This window comes from Mytilus edulis, chromosome 2, assembly GCF_963676685.1.
Source record: "Mytilus edulis chromosome 2, xbMytEdul2.2, whole genome shotgun sequence".
Taxonomy (NCBI): Eukaryota; Metazoa; Mollusca; class Bivalvia; order Mytilida; family Mytilidae; genus Mytilus; species Mytilus edulis.
Window position 1 is genome coordinate 84,840,327 of NC_092345.1, and position 22,354 is coordinate 84,862,680.

Genomic DNA, 22,354 nt, shown 5'->3' on the forward strand with positions numbered 1-22,354 from the left:
TCCTTCAGTGGTTTATCTAACCTAGACCTCATTTCATTGATCAGTGATGTTATGTGGTAAAGTTTGGGGATGTACGGCATGCAGGCAGGCGGCCACCAAATGTTGTCCGTACAATTACTCAAGAACCGTTCAACCAAAGCTTTTAACATTTTAATATGTTGTTACTGACATAATAAATGAAGGTCAAGTTCAATAATGACGATTTTGACTTTTACTGTTAAAGAGTTATGGTTCTTGAAAGATTGAAAAATGGTGTTTCCAGTCGTGTCCGTGCATTTTCTCATGAAATGTTAAACAAAAGCTTTTCAAATTTTAATATGTTGTTACTGATGAAAAAATGGAGGTCAAGTTCAATAACGATGATTTTGATTTTTACCGTTCAGGAGTTATGGTTCTCGAAAGATTGAAAAATGGCGTTTCCAGTTTTGTCTGTGCATTTACTCATGAACTGTTCAACCAAAGCTTTTCAAATTTTAATATGTTGTTACTGATGAAAAAATGGAGGTCAAGTTCAATAATGTTGATTTTGACTTTTACGTTCAGGAGTTATGGTTCTCGAAAGATAAAAAAAAATGGCGTTTCCAATTATGTTGTTGCATTTACTCATGAACTGTTCAATCTAAGCTTTTCAAATTTTAATATGTTGATACTGATGACAAAATGGAGGTCAAATTTGATATTGATGATTTTCACTTTCACTGTTTATCAGTTATGGATCTTGTGATATTGCCAGGACACAAATAAATGTTAATAAATCCGGTTTGCTGTCGTTGTGACAGCCTCTTGTTCAGGTTTGCTCTTTTTCTTAGATACTATAAGCAATAGGGCCACTCTATTTGGTGTATGGAAAGATTGTTTATGTACTTGCTGTCTGGCAGGTTTTATCCGACATTGACCCTATTTTCATGTTCCATTGGTCAAGGATAAGTTTTCATAATTATTTCAGTTCTATTATACTATAAGCAATAGGTCAACTATGTGTTGTGTATGAAATGATTGCAAGGTGTAGATATCCGTCTGGCAGTGTTCAAATGACCTTGATGTAAATATCGTGGTTCATTGGTCAATGTTGTGAATTTGCAGTTTCATCTGTTTCTAAGACATGTTCTTATAGCAAAGAGACCACTTTATTTGGTGTATGGAATGCTTGTAAGGTGTACATGTTTGTCTGTCATTATTTTCAAAATTCATTTTAATGATTTAAAATGTGAAGTTTATGTGTAAAACCTTCATATTAGAGACTTTCAACGTGTATTCAATGATAAGTAAACAGGAGAGACATTTAGCATGTACACTCCTGCATACTTTTCCTGTTTGTCCTAATAGAGCAATGAGACTTTAAATGTAAGATTTAAGTAAATTTTTCACATAATGTACCATATCATGATTTTGTTTGAACTGAATTACTGTAAACTTTACACAATTGTTGGAATTGAGGAATATAAACCCTGAAAAATTTCAGATATGTCATTCCAGAGTTTATTGGACTTTGAATGTCAGATAAATAAAATGCATTTTTGTCGTACATGTGTCAAAGAAAACCACAGGATAATAGAAGAAGGAATTACATTCCAGCTACAATATAAACTATGTATAAAGCTTTGTATTTCAGACCTTGATGCTTCATGTCTAGTCCACAAATATCAAGTTTTTTTTAATTTTCTCTGTCATATATCCATTGTCCTTGATCTCATTTTTAGGTTCAGTCTTGCAGGGTTTATAAGATTTGACCTCATTTTCATGGTTCAATGTTAAGTTTTTTAAAAATATTTGGTCTGTTTCCATGTATTATAAGCAACAGGATCACTTTGGTTGGTGTATTGAATGAGTGTGAGGTCCCTATGTCTGTGTGGTATGGTTATCCTTATCTTAACATTATCAATGATCCATTAAAATGAGGTCAAGTTTAAGTGATACAGTAAGAAAAACCTTCCTATAATAGACTTTCAACTTACATTCATAAAGAAAGTAAAGATTGGGGACATTTAGTGTGTAGACTCTTGTTTTAATATCACGTACCAGCTGTTTCAGAGAAGATTTTGTAAAAATTAACAGATGACAAAGAACGACAACGACAAGTGAAGAGAAAAGTTCCCTAAAAACTTTTGGGCGAACTAAAAATGTGTTGAAGGGAAGGACTTTCAATGGTTAAGTTATAGGGTTCACATATTTGCAGTCATCTTTACCTTAGTGATAAAGAAAATGTCAACCATCTCTACTTGGTAAAGATACATAATTGATAAATATTTTGCAGAATTAACATATGAAAACCCAAATGTTATATATATCATTTTAATTAGAAATCTTCAGCTAATGAAAATAACATAAAATGACTCACAGTAAAGAAATCCAGAATTACATTTACAGAAACACTGGGTATTAGTCTTATTTAATGTAATTCAAATAAGATATCAAAATATAATGATATTCAGTAACACTATACAACTATTATTATTATTGCATATAAAACACAAATAAAAATACAAAGTGTAACATAGATAATAAGACAGAAAAGAAAAAGATATAGGTATAGATTAGAACATTGTACCGTTTGCAAAATGTGACTGTCAAGTCCTTTAAGACTTTTTTTTATGTCAAAACCTAATTCACCAGCATTTCTTGATTTCTGTATTATTAAACAAGAGTTGACATATTATGATATGTTTAAATGTCTCTTTTGCACAATAATTGATCTATTTGAAAGCCAAAAAAACTCCCAGAACTGGACAAGGTGATATGAAGCCTGTCTGAAGCACACATTGATTTACATACAAGATATTTCCAACTTATCAACTATTATTAAAACCAAATCTAATACCCAACCACAGGAACATTAAAATGAGGTCAAGGCCATCAACTGTTTCAGAAAAAAATAAAAGTCGACATACTCCATACTTCATACATGATATATTTAAGTTCCTGAGGTATTTTGAAATGTAAACATAACTAAATAAGTAAAGAGTGCACACAATGAAATGTCTTGCCTGCTTTACTGACCATGATTGATTTAATGTAGAAACCAAGATTTTTTATTTACTCAGCACAAGTGTTACATAAATTTTACATTAGCAATGGTCAAGACAACCAGGTAAAGGTAAGAAAAAACTTGCCAGACAAGATGTGTACACCTTACACATGCATTGTCGCTGGATGAGCATCTAACACTGCAGTGAAAGGCTAGACACAAAAAACATTTTTTTCTCTCAAATAAATTTTCTTACTAACGTGTTTTTAGAAACAGCAAATCAGTGGTTTGTTCATTCACATAGATGTTACATTCATTTAAAAAAGTTATAACAGTATTTTAAGACAAAGCCTTAAAGCTTGAGATGAGGTAGGTGAAAGATTTCAAGTTGACATAGTGTAAGTCCATCAGTGTTGGCAATTTATCATGTCAGACTCTCGACTCTTGAGTTATCTAAACTAATTACTGTAAATTCAGAAATTATTGTGTGCATTTATTATTGGGATTTTTTGAAAAATGGACAAACATGTGAGATTAATTATTGCAATGTCAGGAAAATCTGCATACAGATATATGTTTCAGATATAAAAATGTGAGTTCTTATTTTGTGATACTCACTCAGTCATATTATTCAAATTAATAAAAATCACACAATAAATTCTGAATTTACAGTATCAAAATATTTCTTTCAACACAAATAAATAACTAAAGTGATGCATAGAATATTTTAACTCTTCATATATATTGTGTTAAAAAAGTTACAAAAGAAAGATGGTAGTCAAATACAATGATCACAGCATGATAAGACTAAAAACACATACATGACAGAGGTATGCAAGAGTATTAAACATTTCTATATCTTAAAAACTTTACTAGTCTAAAAATAGATTAAAAAAATTAACCTCCTTAAAAATTAATAGTCACGACAGTAGATGCCTTTAAACTGCTTAGACTATACGAAAGATAAAATTATTCACTTCAAAGAAAAGAAGTAAATAAGGAAAAATAATTGTTTTTTTTATAATGTAGCAAATATATTTATGTTATTAAGACCATGGTTTTTAATTTGCTTCAATTATGTTTACTCTAAAAATGTTTGGGTTTATCTGTTTGTGGGAAAAAAAGATTGTATACACTGTATGTGTATTATTTCATATTCATATTACAAGAATAAAATGTTATGAAGGGTTTGTAAAAAACATCAAAAATTACAATTCATTTTTTTCTTCTTTTGAAAATTGCAAAATTTGGTTGGCCAACAAATAAAAAATAAAAAATTGATCACTACTAACAAAATTGCTGCTCTAGCCAACGCAATTAAAAATTTGTTTTACACTGAGAGATGAAAAATGCTGTTGTGGACTGGTCATGCTGGTAATTTGAATTCAAATGCATATATATGTGTATGCAATTGTGCAATGGAGGACTCCACTATATTGATAAGTTATCTTAGTACCTGGTTGTGAGATCATTTTTTTCAACTGGTTTTCCCCTATATCTATTGATTCATTAGCTTTACAAATACTATCATCATTTTCTACTTCGTGACCTACTTCTTCCATGTTGAGCTTTCACAGTAAATTTCGATGCCTTAATTTTATCTTTGGATTTTTCACTCCCCATGTTTTTATTGTGATGATTAAGTTTATTTGTTTCTTTCTGAAATTTCAACTTCTCACAAGACTTTCTTTGTTTACATGTGAAATTTAAAGGGGCACTTCTGCTTAATTTGCTCTCCTCAATACCAGAAACCAATCTAAATGGAGTGGATGTACTACAAACACCTTTCAATGGACTAGAGGAAAACATTGTTTCTTCATCACAGTTTTTGGCTGGACTTACAAATCCTCTAAGCTTTTGTGGACTTAAATGATTAAATTCTATTTCATTGTCAACTTTTTCAATTCCATCCTGAATTACTTTCCTCCTCTTTCTTTTGGGATTTGGTGACCTTAACAAAGAACAGTGTAAAGCACTTTTGTAGAAAGTATTGTCCTCTTCGCTACAAAGTCTCTTTCTTTTTCTCGGAGAAAACTTTTTTGGACTAGAGAAAGTTTCTAACATACTTTTTGTGTTTGAGTTATTAAATGAGACTTGTGACTGTATATATTCCTCACAAGCATCTCCCCACGAGGAGTCAGAACGTTTTCCAGGAGAGGTAAATACAGGAACTAGATCCTGTATATCATTACTGTCCTCATTGACTAATTCAGCATTAATTACCCATTCCTGATGGGAATTTTCATCCATGTCTATTTCTGTTGTTTCCACAAACGAAGCATCACTATCAAGATTACTCTCTGCTGTGATATCTTCCTTAGAGAAGCCGTCAAACTCTTCATTGTTACCATCATCACTGGCAAGTAGTTTCCCAACACTTCTATCACTAAGTAATGACCAACTTGTATTTAATTTGACTTTCTTTGATTTTTTTATATCCAGATTTGCTGCCTTCCAAACTAATATCTTCATTGGCGATTTTCTACTACTGGGACTTACTACAGAATTACGAAGCAAACTTTTCTGAGACTTTTGGGGGGTTTTCTCTTTAGTGTTCATTGCTTGATCAAAAGTCTCCACTGTATTATCAGGATTAAATGGTTTTGATGGACTCAACCGTTTTATAGCAGATATCTTATTTGTAGTACTAGGAGCACATTCTGTTTGATATCTTTTATTATCAGAACATGTATGTTTCACACTAGAATGTAAAGGACTGGCTCTATCGCTTACTTCTTTAGTGCCTGATGGCAAACAGGATTTCTTCTTTTCTGATGAAATATCTTTGGTTTTGTGAATGTTTGTTTCCGTTTCATGTGATTTTTTGTTCTTATGTTTTTTTCGTAACATTCCACCACACGAGACATTGTTTTTCACATTACCACTCACATCTTTAGGTACCTTTAAAACTGTGTGTTTTTTCTTGTTCTGTGAATTATTTACATGTTCAGTGGTTTTAATCTTGGTGCTTGTTTTTAAATCCTGACAAGTTTCTGTCAATTTTTTGTTTGATTTTAAATCAGAATCTGTGTTAGATGAACTTAGAGAATCAACTGGCAATTTCAACCTATTAAGTTTTTTAGAATTAAACTTTGCAGATGTTGGAGTGTAGTTAGGTTTGCGCCACATTTTTTTTCTTGCTGATCCGGGAGTTGTACTTGTTCCACTTCTTGGGCTACCTGAATTAAATTTCCTACTTTGAAGTTTCATTCTATTTGCTGATGTAGGTGTTTTATGTTTTCTATTTAATTTTGGGGATTCTGTGCCAATCAAACTGATTTCACTACTCATAGCATATACATCCTTACACTTCTGTGGAGTATCTTGGAAATCATAAACATCCATGTTGTTGTTTTTAGATTGTTGTAAATCATTTTGAATTGGTGACAACATTGGTGTTTTGTTATAACCTTTAACCTTTCTGGCAGGACTCTGCTTTGAAAGTTCATTAGTACAAATAGTTTTTTCCTGGCAATATTTCTTATCACTTGATACTTTATGGTTGGTTTTCTTTTCAACCATTTCCTTATCATTGTTTGACACATTGGATTTTTCAGTCAAATCAGACTTGTCTGTTTTGTGTGTGATATTCTTCTTCAATGGTTGATTTGACGTTTCAAGTTTTTGTGACCATCTTTTTACCACAACCTTTGCATCTTGTGTTTCAATGTTTTTAAAATCTCCCCAGTCTACCCGGCATGGTGACATATTTTGCTGCATAAAGAATGATTTTGCTTTAGGAACATAATGGTTCTCAATATTGACCTTTGTTTGGGATGTTTCTTCATTATCTTTCTTCACTTCAGCACTTTCACAGCTGATTACTTTATTTCTTTCTTCATCTCTTTTATTTCTTGTTTCATTAACATTATGATTATGTGGTAACTTGTCATTCTTAGCACAACTTTGTTTTATCTTATCTTTGGTGATTTTATTGTCTTGTAACTTATCTCCCTTACTAGTTTGTCTATTTTTTATACAAGTTTCAGCATCCTTAATTTTATCAACAGAATCATTATAAAATTTCCTATCATTTTTACTCATTGCCAACTGATTATCTTTTATTTCTTTAGATGACATATTTAGCAAGCTGTCCTCATTTAAACTGGTATTCATTCCAGATGAGTTTACATTTAAAGCTGATAAACTTATCTGGACCTCACTATTGACAGTCAAGTCATCTAGTTTGTCAATAACCATATCCCTTTCAAATTCAATTCTACTAGTAACTCTTTCCATTTTTTTCACTTCTGACATTTGACATTTGCTATCCTGAGTACTTGTATTTGATTCATTGCCATTTATACATGTAATTGGACATTCCTTTTCATTCATAGAACTTTCTTCCTGCTGAGTTTTACTACTAACAATAACATTTTCCTCAGTTTTTCTAAGACTTCTTTTCTTTTCTTTGACATTTATAATTTCTCCTGGTTGTTGAACTGTTTCAGAAATATGGTTTTTCTGCTTTACAGTAATGTCATCCTTTTTTTCTTTTCTTTGTTTTTTCATTGCAATTTTTGCTGAAGCAGATTTTCTTGGGGTCCATTGTTTGGCCTCAGGAATGGATGTATCTATATCTTCACTAAAAAAAATAATGTACATGAAATATGAACAAAAATAGAAAACTATTTCAAATTTTGCTGTTTGTGAATAGATTTTTTTTTTTATTACCGGTAATCGCTATTCTCTTTATGAGCCCTATTCTTCCATTGAAATTTGTTTAAATGCTTCTCAAATATCAATTTGATAATGGTTGCTCCATAAAAAATACATGGGACCCAGAGAAGGAACTTTACAATGCATGTGTTAAATAGAGGGAAAATGTAAGAGAAGTTCACAAATTGCCTCTAAAGATGGTAACTCCATTTTTAAAGGGCCTTCTTTGTGTACCATGTATAAATGAATGAAACAGTCCTAACTGCAGAATAATAAGTTTAACATTTTGTACCCCTAAAAACTACACAATATACTGCACCTAACATGGCTAAGTACTAATTTCTATTAAAACTTTTAAACCATGCTTCTTCATTCCATACTTAACATTTCCCATAAAAGTTTGAAATTTAGCAGTTAAACCTACCAGGAATATTACTTTATACTTTGCTGTATATTTCATCTTTAAAGAAAATATATATTGAGGTTTGATCTCTATCTGTGGCCAGATTATTTTCCTAACAAAATCGTAATATATTTGCATTAGATATAAATTTAAATACGCCAACCACAAAGCATATTTAACAATGGTTTCTAATAGAGCAGCTGACATCTGATGTTGACTGGTTAAATTAGACTAATTCACTATACAGGTAAATTGTTTATAGACATTCAAATTTTGATAAGTAGCATTGGTTTGCAACTTAATAATATCAGAGATTTTTTTAATCATGCAACTGGATTAAAAAAAGTCTTACTAGGGTAGATATAGGATATAATACAAAGACTAAGTTTTCTGGAAATTTATCAAAAATTAAAGATATGACTATATCTTGTTGATTTGTTCAGGGTTATCATAGGAGCATTAGCTACAAATTAACAAAAAAATCAACCTATAATATTTATAAAAGTGTAATTGTGAAATAATATTTCATCAGTTATTATAACAGTCAGTTTGGTCTAATTTTACAAGATTAGCTCTAAAACATCCCAGATGCATTATTGGCTTGCAAGTAAAAAAAACCAACATGTTTTAAAGGATGTCAACATTGAAAAGTGGAACAATGCAGACTCTGGGAAGATCCCTTTTCAGAGACTACTTCTGCCCACAAAAAACATCATTCTTACACAGGGAAAAATGTGATTTACCTATTTTTTTTTATAAATTTGGATAGACATTTTAGTATGTTATAATTCAAATATGAGAACTCAAGTTTTATTATGGATAAGTACCAATCCATCATGACCTTTACACTATCATACAATGCATATAAAGGAACAAGATAGATCTTTCTGTAATGCAAAGTTTTTTTTTTCACCTACAAAACATTATATTATCTCTTGGTTATATACCTTATGGTCTTGCCTTTTCTCAGATGTGTAGTAAGAGTTCTCTGTAAAAACTTTGCTGTGTTACAGTTTGAACCATTCTTTATAAGAATATCTAATGATTCGTAATTCTTTTTATCCCTAACAAACTGCTTATGCTGCTCATTCTTGATATGCTGCAATATAATTAACAATACTAACTTAATATCATAACACTTTTTAAAAACATTTTCTGCAAAGAACGGTCTGTAAATCAAAACTGTTTTTCCACATTTTGCTGTGTAAGAGTTTATGTACAGTAAATCAATATAATGCCCTTTAAAACTTTGAAGGTCTTTATGATATTATATGATGTATAACAAGCATTTTCTATGTGTTCATCAGATCATTCAGGAGATTGTATTGTATTCAAAGCTTGGCCTACATAAAAAGTATATTTTTACTGTCACAAATTGAGTTTACTTCACGACGCGTAGAAAGTCTTTTGTTTAACCTATTCAATCTAGTCAAGTTTAAGCAGGTTTAACAAGTAAAACTGTGCTCACTGATGATACCCCTGCAGAAATATATCAGTAAACAGGAAGTTGTTGAGTGATTAATCTGACACACATCACACAGTATAGCTGACTTGTATAAACCCTGAAACCAAATTTCAGAAATTCCTGTATATTCCTGAGAAAAATGTGACAAAAATTTTCAACTTGGCTATTATGTGTAAAATGATACAAGTGTTCAGTAAACAGGAAGTTGTTGAGTGATGAATCTGAAAACGCATCACACAATATAACTGACTTATATAAACCCTGAAACCAACTGACTTACATAAAGTCATAAACCATGAAACCAACTGACTTATATAAACCCTGAAACCAAATTTCAGAAATCCTTGTCCAGTAGTTCCCGAGTAAAATGTGACAAAAAAAATCATGGGACAAAGGTAAAACAGTATACCCCCACTTTTTTAAAGCTGGGGTATAATTTTTTTCATTTGAACAAACCTGATCTATGTGTTCATATCTGATGAGACAACATTCACAATATCCACGTTTCTTCTCTAATAATCTCTTTCGCTCTGCTTTGCGTCTAATATCTCCTGCTGTCATAATCCTTACTGGACCAATAATACTGTCAGATTTTTTTATTTTCCTACAAATTAATGTCATATAAATCTTTTACTTCAATATATAAACCTAAAATGATGGACATCTCGTATTTGCAATTTGGACAATTAAAATGCAGAACACAAATACTAGATGTTATGTAGAAAACAGGCAACTTTATTTTCGTTTAAAATTAGGTTAAGACCAGCTTTAAATGTGTTTTCAGAGCATGGAGTTTTTTTAAGGTATAAACCATACATACATTATAGCAATATGTAAAGGTCATAAATAATTTAGTGAGAAAAATTTCAATAAGTTTGACAGAAAGATTTCATTGATATTAGCTTTGCTGTCTTTGAATGCTGTCGTGGAAATTTCATCAAATTGGCAAATCACATAAGATTTTTTAACTTAATATACTGTTCACTAATTGAAAAGAGCAATAATCTATATTATTTGTTGAGATTGTATTAAGAATAGTGATTGCCGTTTACAGTATCTGTCTATATATAGAAGCTTTATAGATTATGTAGAAAACGCTATAAAATGGGTAAAAATCACGACTAAAGCACAATAAGATATGGTGATGCAGATCATTAAATTATCTATACTCTCTATATGCTAAATTTTTTTAAAGTTAGTAGGGAAAAATGTAAGCATTTGTTTGAAACACTATTTCATAGGCAAGCATATGAAGCAAATTCATTTGGAATAAATCTGGTTGTTTTTTCCAGGCTTATCTTTTAGCAGTTTGATGTTTGTATGTAACAAAACAGCCGGCCCCATTTATTTACTTTCAATCATTGTACTTTTGTAATCTCAATTTTTTCCGTCTTTTTTTCCTTTCTGGCTAATTCTACCAAAGGAAACAAATGAACTTTTTCATGATGTTGAGTGAAAGAGTAGTCAATTTGTAAGAAATACAAGAATTCAAATAGCTGCTAAACAAAACATTTTGAATTTGATCTCATTTCATTCATTAGCTCAACCAAAGACCCACTCACCCATCTATGGGTGTGTTGCTATCACATGTATTATCCCTGCATTCATCCTCAGAATGTACTTCTATGTTGGGTAGCCCAATCTTGTCTCTCCTGTCCCCCACGGACTCGTCATCCTTCCCAACTCTGGTACCATCAAATGGACAGCTACCTTTGGGTGTGTCTACATTTACATGCGGCCATGTTTCCAGATGTTTGTATACAATTTTATACTGATGACTTGTGTCTTCAAACTTTAAAAAGGGCCTCTTTAGTTTTTTAACTAAAAACAAAAATAAAGAAAAGTTAAGAAAGTGATCATGTTAAATTGATTACCCTACAAATCTTTAATGCGTATAATTGTTATGAACAGTAAGTTTATCTGTTTGCACTCTGGGTTTACAAGCTTTCAAGACTATATTTTTCAACATTCTAGCGTTTGTCAGTATTCATAAAGTGACTTGTCAGTATTAAATCTTTTTTTAAAACTGTGACTATAATATTAAGTTTTATCAACAGATGATATGAAGTTTATGTCAATGAGAAAGCAATCGAACAACAAAAATAACTATAAGACACAGAGAGGGCAACATACAGTCTTCAACAACAGACATCTGTCTATACAATAAATAAGTTATGGTCAAGGAAGAGTAAATAAGCCATGACACAGATTTTGATATATTTTAGCTCATTGAACTATGACTGAAATTGAAAAAGAACGCATTTATTTCTGAAATATTACTGATTAATTCTTTCTAAATTGGTGTACAATTGTATCAAGACACAAAAATAGTGCCTAATATAAAAAAGAAGATGTGGTATGATTGCCAATGAGACAACTATCCACAAAAGACCAAAATGACACAGACATTAACAACTATAGGTCACCGTAAGGCCTTCAACAATGAGCAAAGCCCATACCGCAAAGGCCCCGATAAGACAATGTAAAGCAATTTAAACGAGAAAACTAACAGCCTTGTTTATGTAAAAAAAAAAAAAAAAAATGAACGAAAAACAAATATGCAACACATAAACAAACGACAACCACTGAATTACAGGCTCCTGACTTGGGACAGGCACATACATAAATAATGTGGTAGGGTTAAACATGTTAGCGGGATCCCAACCCTCCCCCTAACCTGGGACAGTGGTATAACAGTACATTATAAGAACGAACTATAAAAATCAGTTGAAAAAGGCTTAACTCATCAGATGGACAAAAATACAAGTGGACGTGGCCCGGTACTTATACATCCCGACACAAAAAGACACATGAACAGATCTGAGAGTACTCGTAGTTATCTGACAGCTAGTTCAAAGCCACTAACAACTAATAAAAAAATCATGTATCTAAGACTAAACTATCAATCTGTTCACATCCAACATCCAATGGATTTAGTGTAAAGAAGTCATAAACAGCCAGAGAAAAACATGACCTTGTGCAATGCCAAGTTACAGGTATCGACAGATTGTAGATCCATGAATATGTATATGCATATAACATACTAGTAATATTTAGTTAGTTTTTAATTTACTGATAACAAAATCAATATTTATACCAATAAAAACAATATTCAATGATCTTATTACAGTGTTGAATAGGTAACCTTTTAGAATAAGTTTATTTAAAGGAGCGACAAGTTTACATGGATCATTTCTAAATTTCAGGGCACGGTTAACAACATTTCCATAAAAATGAGGACGTGCTATCCCTTTTGAAATAAGTTTTCTACAGGTACAACCAAACTTCAAAACCAAATCTTTATATCTATGGAAAAATTTAGTTAAGGTTTTAATTAATTTATGGTAATGATATCCCTGGTTTAATAATTTACCAGTAATACATAGGTTGCGTTCGTTAAAATCAAAAACGTCACAACAGACACTGGCATAGCGAACAAGTTGTCAAATATAAACACTGTAAGATGGTGCCAAAGGAACATCACCATCTAAAAAAAGAAAATTAATAATAGGGAATTAAATCATAATCTTGTGAAAAAAAATTATGTAACATATCATAGCTCTCATTAACATGCATCAGAATCAGATGTTCTTTAGATATTGGGGAAGGGGGGGAGAGAGAGGGGTATAAAATATACCCCCCCCCCCAATATCTAATGAACATCTGATTCTGATGCATGTTAATGAGCTATGATATGTAACATAATTTTTTTTCACAAGATTATGATTTAATTTACTTATACTTTGGATGACAAAATTATTTCGTATTGACGTTTACATTCCGACAAACCAAACACTTCACTCTTTGATGGATGCTTTTTGTGCTTCTTTGTTAAATATTTGTTAGTTTTTTCTTATTGAGATTGTGACACAATGATGATTGCTGTACCCCTGTTTTGATAATTTAACCTGTTATGTCTGTTTTGTTCATGCATCGTTATAATGGAGTTTGATGCGACTGTCATACAAGTGAATGGTTTAGCGCTATAAGACGAGGTTTAATGCACCATTTTCTACATTTGAAAATGCCTGTACCATGTCAGGAATATGACCGTTGTTGTCCCTTTGTTTGATGTGTTTTGTCATTTGACTTTACCATTTGATTAGGGACTTTCTGTTTTGAATTTTCCTCAGAGTTCAGTATTTTTGTTATTTTAAGACACACTAAAAATGTGTAACACTTAGTTTTATAACAGTACAATGAATATGTGTCCCCAAAATATTTAAGGTAGTATGAAAAAGAAGAAACCCTTTTGGTTGATGGAAGGTTACCTTTAAATTCATCTCCTTTGGATGTGGAACAGGTTTTCTTCCCTTTCAAATCCTAAAATATTAGAATAGACTCATAATTTTCTGTAACTAATCATTGATACAGTTATAATCTATGTTTGGTGAAAAGATCGATTATAGTGTGATACTTACTAGTTTAAGAGGTAACTATTATGAAACAACACACCTGTATATCAAATATAAATAAAGTTTTATGAGTCTTATTAAAGTAATTTGTTCTTTAGAAATGATTTAGATTTGAATGGAACTATAGAGTATTTGGATCTTAACCTGATGTATAATGATATTGCAATAAAAATACATCATGGTTAGAGCCTAAAAATGTAAACTCTTATATATGTATGATACATGTTAATATTTAGTTTATCATATCTTAAGTGCCAAATGTGGTAATAAATGTATCTAACCTTCTTGGTGTCTAGAGGTAACTTCAGAACTTCCTTCTGTATCCATTTCTGGGCAACTGCAAAATATAATCATCAATAAACATTAAGGTTTATATAACATACATCCGTTACAACATATATCAAATCACTCACGTTCATAAACAGACCAAAATCAAAGTGATGGAAATCACTAATGGAAAGATTAGAAGAGTAGTTTGAAAAATTTTATGTTAAGGTGTGGTGGGGGGAAATGAACATTAATAAAGCACTATTGCTGAAAATTTTTCAGTATGAGAATAAAATGAGCTCATTGAATTAAATAATATGGGTCTCTTAATTTGCACAATTTTATTTAAACTGCAGTTTATATCTTATCCAAATAATGTTGCCTGTTCTGAACATGTTTCAAAAAAACAAACAATTGCAAACCAAAATTCTTCTAGTAAATGCTTCCAACTATCATTGTAAGACATAAAATCTGGACCAACAGCTAAGAACTTTAAAGTGTCAACAAAAATAATCTAAATATGTTTTTTGGGGGCATTTTGTAAGTTGAAACATAGGTTATATGACATTGAAGATTAAAAAGTTGTAGAGTGCCTTTTGATCAATTTTTAAAGTATTTCTCAAAACAGGGCATTGAAAATGTACTTTTTCAATGTAAACAAATTAAAAAAAACTTATCCTATTAAAATTTTGATTCTTTCTTGATATATATTCACTCCTAATAAAAATTCAAAGACTGAAATAGACATGATGATTGATTGGGAATAAATTAATAAACAATGGTTTGTTTTAATTAAAAGTTTTAAAATTTTAAAACTGTTTCAAGCCAATTCCTAATGATAAAAAAATAAGTGAACTTATCTAAATTGTTGATTAATTACAGATGAATATTGGAAATTTATCAAGAAAATTACAGGCCTTACATGAATAGCTTTTATATATTCATATTTCATTTTTTTTTTAAAGATATCTTGTTAATCCATTGATCAATTATCTTTCAAGACATGATTTACAGTATCACTTTATGTATTGTAGATAAAAAATAATAGGAAATAAATAAATCTATTATCCTTATATATATATCAAACATCTAATATATACATTTGTGTATTCAATTATGAGGTCAAATACTTGTATATTGCAGTTGTATATTGAAGGTTTTAATTATTTAAGACTGAGGTTGATAAGTAATGTGGTCAATTTGATTGACAGTTTAGGAGGTGGGGCATTGTAATTAAAGGTCCACCTTGTTTCTGATTGTTTGGTAAAAATGACAGTTGTCAATCATTATAGTATTGTATCAATACCCAATTACCTAATCAAAATGTTATAAAAAAAAGCCTGCACATCAACACACCTTAGTTACATACATTCTTGGATGAACTGCTCCAAAAATATATCTTTTTTTCAGTTCATATGTGTATTATGTGCACATACATGAGACCTATAGGGAACTATATTTCAGTATGAATACATTTAGTAACAGTAGCTTAGCTGTCGTGTTGTACACAGCCAATTTTGCATAGGTACTATGTCTGTACCAAAAATCTGTAGTACTGGAAATCTACTTTTCATATTCAGTACTATTTTGTTATTCTAAAATTATTGTAATATTTAGGTACCTGTATTTTACAGTACTCGATTTGTACTTGAAAATTTAAGTACTACATATTTTTGGTTACAACGTTACATTTTCAGCATTTTGATAGTATGTCTATTTCAAATCTCTTAAAATTATGATTTTTAAACATAGAATATTGTGATCGCTTTTGGTTTTATTTCTATACCAAAATTTTAAGTACAAATCAATTACTGTAAAATACAGGTACGTAAAAAGTACAATAATTTCAAAGTAAAGAAATAGTACTAAATATCAATAGTAAATTTTCAGTACTACAGATTTTAAGTACAAAAATAGTACCTATGCAAAATTGGCTGTGTAAGAGAGGCCAGTGTCTTAGTAAAGATTTAGAACAAGTTCTAATCTTTCCAAAATTATGCAAGCCTATTTTTAATGTTATATGCAAAACCAACTTTGACTTATAAATTGGTTACAAAAAATATCCATACCTTCCAATCCAACTATCTTAACACCCCATTTCTGGGCATTTTCAACGACAATATTGTTCTGCAAAAAAAGTGAGGAATCAAGGTCATAAATGCAATAATCTTTTACAAAATTTACAGATAGCGTTTTTTTTTCATTTTATTTACCATGTTTTGATTCAGCACTTTTGTATAAACATTTGTATGCTTATTGCATTTTTTTAATTTTAAATGATTGTTCAAATTGTAACAGAAAAATGGCAGCTCTTTAACAAACTGAGCACTGGCATTTCAAAAAGATCAGCTGTACAAATGTATAAAGTTTTTAAAAATTTATAAAGCATAAAAGACTAATTATTTACCTTAGTGGCAATCTTGGCTTTGTTGTATATGGCTTTCCCCCTTGAAACCTGAAAATAAAAATCCAGACACTTTACACATATATATATCAAGCACTTTAGAACTTAAGATTATATTGAATTTCAGTGTTCAAAATAGGAAAATTAGAACACCACATTAGTCTCTTGGTTTGTTGAAGAGGTTTTAATTTTCATTAAAAAGATAATGGGTTGCAATGCAGCTAAATTCATTAACACAAAGTAAATATTACATAAACATGAAATCTAACTTAGTTGAGCTAGACATAGCATCTGGATTAGCTGGCAAAGAAAATCAATCATAACTGACCTTTAAATGTTGTTTGATCAAAATAATGTTACAGAGTGAAACCTATGTTTAAAACCCATTACAATAAGATTGCTTTTTCTTTTTTGTCGCAATTCTGTAAGGTGTATCATCTCCTGGATGAAATGGACCTGTCCAAAACGCAATAGCGTCAAGTAAGAGTAATAGATATTCACAAACAATTTGGAATTTTTGTATTTCATAGATATTAAAAGAAAAGTTCATCCATTTGAAAATTGAGAAAAAGGAATGCATGATAACTGATGAATTCAATCTTTCCAGTGGAGGAGTCTTTTTCGTTATAGGCAAATATTCATTATTAATTTTCCCCCTGACCAACCTAGTGGACTTTATCATGTGAAAAATCCTTTCCCCAACAAATTAAAAAACCCTGGCCTTATGTTTCAAAATTCAAAACCCTTTTGATAGGAAATATTCTGTTAGTCACAACTCCAGGTTTCTATTTAGGCTATCTACATAATTAATATTCAACTGTATGTTAAATTAACTAACTGTTTGGATTGTATTTTTGACACTCTCTGGATTACTTGGTGAAGGGGATGCTCCCATGTTGAATGGACTTGGAGTAGAAATGGAGGGACTCTCAGGAGATCCATATTTATCTTCATTTCCTGTTGGTTTGGCTGGTGGGTTGGCAGTTATTAAATAATTGATGTCTTTACTCAAAAACGTTTCTACTTTCTGCAAAAAATAAAATCAAATGGTCATAATTATGAAATATCAATTAAGCTGTTGTTGTGAGCATTTTGTACTGAATACTAAATATCCAATGGCATACTTATATGTTGTCAATAAGAGACTCCAGCTTACTGATCACTTGTTCCATTGTGTATATGATAAAGAAGATGTGGTATGATTGCCAATGAGACAACTCTCAACAAGAGACCAAATGACACAGAAATTAACAACTATAGGAATTCTACGGCCTTCAACAATCAGCAAAGCCCATAAAGCATAGTCAGCTATAGAAGGCCAAGAAATGACAAACATAAACAATCCAATCGAGAAAATGAACGGCCTAATTTCAGGGACTAAACTTGTGATTTTTAAGCTGGGAGCCCAGACCAGATATTTCATAATTTGTTCAACTGAAATTTACCTGAAAGTTTAGGGACCAAGCTCAAAATCTAAAAGCCATTGGCGACTGGGCTTCCTTTAAGTTTTGTCCCTGAATTTATGTACAAAACATGAATGAGAAATCTGTAGACAACATCAACAATCACTGAATTACAGGCTCCTGTGTCTTTTTTTTCAGAAACTTATCAGAAATCAGACAGGTAGGCATAATTACCAACTTTGCTTGCAACTTCATTTTTGATTGTTGGTTTAAAAAATGGATTTCTACTTATGTCCAATTCTGTGGTATTAAAAAATTATCAAAAATAAATAAAATAAAAGTTACTGATTACATTATTCTACTCACAGCTCCAAGTTTGATGATATCTTCTTCTAACCGTTTCTTTACTTTAGTTTCTTTGATATCCAGAAAGATAGTTTTCCCTGTTAAAGGTGTCTTTGTTCTTTTCTTTTCAATGAAATCAAGCTTTCTTTTACCTTTTGGGCTTGATTCTATAAATAAAAAAAAAATGTTATCAACAGTTTCATATTCATTAACAGACTAAGATTTTTTTATTTGTTGGTTTTATAGAATTTTTTGTGTGAAGAATCATAATGGTGAGTCTAAACATTTTTTAAATATTAATATTTTACCCAGTACAAGATATAAATATGTATATAGAATGACAGTACAACGCAGTCTTCATCATACATGTATAAGTTCATAAAAAAGAGGGTTATGGGCATATACAAATTGAGTAATTGGTCCTGTCTTGATGAATAAAACATGAAAAATAGGTATACTAAGGTTACTAACAATGTTCATGTAACACAATGATTAATTAGCTACATTGAAGAAAGAAATAAAAAATTGCAGACAAGTTGCTTGAAAACAACATTTTTAACAATCCACAAAAGCAGACCTGTCAAATGTGAAAGACACAGATAATCAGTCTTTTCCCTGGTTAATGTTTGATGCTTGGTGGGGTCAATGGTGAATTTGAAGCACATCACACAAAACTAATGCATTGAGAAAATAAAACCTTTGGTGCTAAACTTTGTTTATACATAGCATGACTTAGAATGATCAATAAACAGGTTGGGAAACCCTCTTTATGGTGTTTTTACCTTTATACAGGGATAATCATTCTATAGAGGGATAAAATTATCCCTCGTTATAGAAATGTAGATCAGTACATGTCCAAGTCATTCAAATCTTCACAGCATTCATTTCCACAACTCATTTTAACTAAACTTAAAAGTATAAGTGATGTTTATCTAATGCAATCAATCAACGATATAAGACCTAAAAATAGAGATGTGTGATTGACAGTACTACCAATTATAGATAATTTTATAACTCACACAGTGACATTTCACTAATAATTGGGAGACAAAAATTCGGTAAATATCATCTGCATTTGATGCGAGGTTTATGTTCTTTATCTATGTTTGCATAATAACACTAACAGCCACATGTATTATGATGAAATACAAACTTTTATATCACTGTAAATGGTTATAGTATCCATTTATGAGGATCCACCCTAACCTCTTCTTCCAATAATTTGCTTATCTCTGGTACACATATTATAGCAAATGACAGTCAGACAGTGACATGTATAATTGTATCGCATGTATAGTAAATGTGAAGTAAAAATGTATATATATCTTTATTCAAATGAAGAATTCAATAGGTTCCAGTTGCAAAAGTACATCATGTGAGTAAGTTTATATGAAATTTTCAAAAAATTCTACCCAGTGGCAGATGTTACATAATTTGTGTTACAAAAATTATGCCAAATCAGGGGTACATTTTTTTTGTTGGAATAGGTAGTATGCATGGTCATGTACTTATTGTATAATAAATTCACAAGAGCTCTAGTTTCAAGTGGCTTACTTTTCTTGTCATGTCGCTGGTTTTTCGTCATATCTATACTTTAAAATACCCTCGCCTTGCCGTCTGACATCATACTCGGAGATCATTTGTTTTGAAAATCCAAAATACTTGCTCCAAGCAGTTCATAATTTTGTTTTCAGAGTGATTTTAGATTAGATTGATTTATATATTTGATAAATGCAGTAACTGTAAGTGAAATTTTGAGAGTAGAAAGGTTTAGTCAATTATTTGATGTTATTGTGTCTATTTTCATCTTTGAGGTTGCCGCCAAACAGTGTCCCGTAGTAAATATTTTCTGTCACCGTATTGGTTAAATATAATTAGTCCTTGACCTTCTTTTCGGAATTTCTTTTTTATTGATTAAGGCTAAAACCGAAAAGAAAGTACATCGTTCATAAACAACAAAGAACACTTATGACCAAGTACTCGAACCCGGAAATTTGTATATATGTCTTTCTATACAAACGCGTGTCGAACCTAATCTTACCCAGTACAGATCTTTTAACGCGTAACATAAAATTATTTCAGCCATGAAATATATTGTCCGCAGCGGTATAACATTTTATGATGGGCACAATATGTGGTCCGTTTTTAAAAAAAGAGGGAAGAAAGATACCAAAGGGACAATCAAACTCATAAATCAAAAATAAACAGACAATTCCATGGCTAAAAATGAAAAAGACAAACAGACAAAAAAAAGTAACACGAACCCCAATTAACATGTTAACAATACCTCGATTTTTGAAAAAACAGTTATCAACAATTGCAAAATTAAATGCTGATAAAAGTTAACAAAGTGGGATAAAAACAGTTAACAATTTGAATTGATAACCACACCTTGAAGAAGGCCAAAACAGGTTAACATAAAAAGGTATTGCCCCCCTTTTATTAAGAAATATTACTACTGCATGTCCTTGTCCATGAAATTTGGTCATCTCCTTCTGGACAATATTTCACTGAGGAAATATGTATATGACAATATTTCACTGTTTATACTGTTCATGAAATATTATGTAATTTGAATTGGTTTTTTTCTGCATTTCCTGTCCACGTGTATAAACGAATGACGTTGGTACCAACTATTTGGCAAATGTTAACTATAGCAACGCGCAGTTGTCATGAGATAGAGGTTCCTTCATAATATAAATTATAACTGAAACTTATACTGCAGTCCGGGCACTAGGCCACGGTCGCACTACGATCTGTGAAAAAATGCAAATTTTGATGATCATAGTACGATCGTGTCATGAGATCGCAGTAATAAAATTACCGGTACCAATTTTCTTGCACCAGATGCGCATTTCGACAATACATGTCTCTTCAGTGATGCTCGTGGCCAAAATATTTGAAATCCAAAGCTTATATAAAAGATGAAGAGCTATAATCCAAAACGTCCAAAAAGTATAGCCAAATCCGTGAAAGGAATCAGAGCTTTGCATGAGGGATACATTCCTTAATTTATAATAATTTCTATCATTTTGTAACAGCAAATTTTAATAACACAAAAAATCCGTATTTTCATGCCAGTACCGAAGTACTAGCTACTGGGCTGGTGATGGCCTCGGGAACTTATAGTCCACCAGTAAGGTCGTATCACGGTCGTGTTTGTCTGTTTGTCTGTATGTAGTTCTTGTCCATTTTCTCTAACGGCTCAACAATGCTTCTCGTTTGTATAGATTATACCGTTGGTTTTCCCGTTTGAATGGTTTTACACTAGTAATTTTGGGACCCTTTATAGCTTGCTGTTCGGTGTGAGCAGAGGCTCAGTGTTGAAGGCCGTACCTTGGCCTATAACGGTTTACTTTTATAAATTGTTACTTGGATGGAGAGTTGTCTCATTGGCATTCATACCACATCTTCCTATATCTATTGACAAATCTGTGTCATCTCTGCTATCGTTCACTAAAATATCGTCATTTGATCTTTATAAACCGGCACAAGGTTATAATTCAGGTTGGATTGGTCGGTCCGAAATATCTGCTTGATGATCAGGTTCGTTACTATTAGAGCTCTACATCAACCCCTACCACCACGCCCACGTGTTCTAGAAGATGTTGGTGGCATGACTGTATTGTTTCCAAGAAAGTCTAATAAGATATGTATTAATCAGAAATAGAAGGAATTGAATTGTATCATCACCTCAGTAGTCAGTACTTCGGTACTGACATGATTTATCAAACTTTACTAAAATTGTCCGTTGATAAATTTTGAAATTATTAAGGAACTAAGGTTTCAACTCCCTCAGGCAAAGTTGGCTTTAGATGAATTTGGCTATTTTATTTTTGGTATTTTTGACATTTAGCTCTTCAAATGTTTGGCTTTTAGCGTTCCTGATGAAGGTAAACCCAGAAAAGCGCTTCGGACGCAAGAAATTAATAAACGTGCTGTTTTCAATTTTTTATATTGATATGCGACACGATGTTGACGTTATTACTGATAAAGTAGTAAGATCGTGATGTGAACGTAGTAAAATC

General features: G+C 31.3%; 1 protein-coding gene across 1 annotated transcript; it reads right to left on the bottom strand.

Annotated features, from left to right (window-relative positions):
* Window positions 1-2,276: 2,276 nt before the first annotated feature.
* On the bottom strand, window positions 2,277-20,183 carry LOC139513197 (uncharacterized protein MAL13P1.304-like). Its single transcript, XM_071301479.1, has 11 exons — window positions 19,881-20,183; window positions 18,348-18,493; window positions 17,417-17,605; window positions 16,582-16,629; window positions 16,244-16,301; window positions 14,189-14,244; window positions 13,764-13,815; window positions 11,055-11,313; window positions 9,949-10,096; window positions 8,975-9,126; window positions 2,277-7,550 (listed from the first exon to the last, which is right to left on the bottom strand). Exons 1-11 carry the CDS (start codon window positions 19,909-19,911, stop codon window positions 4,496-4,498), a joined length of 4,194 nt encoding a protein of 1,397 aa, XP_071157580.1. The 5' UTR covers window positions 19,912-20,183; the 3' UTR covers window positions 2,277-4,495.
* Between the last annotated feature and the right edge of the window lie 2,171 nt (window positions 20,184-22,354).

Coding starts and splice junctions, on each gene's coding strand:
- LOC139513197 (XM_071301479.1), bottom strand. CDS start 19,911: ATGACGAAAAACCAGCGACATGACAAGAAAA. Junction 16,630..17,416: donor TCAAAAATACAATCCAAACA/GTTAGTTAATTT, acceptor TTTTATTTTCAG/GTTTCAAGGGGGAAAGCCAT. Junction 11,314..13,763: donor CAAAGGAGATGAATTTAAAG/GTAACCTTCCAT, acceptor TTTTGTTTTTAG/TTAAAAAACTAAAGAGGCCC.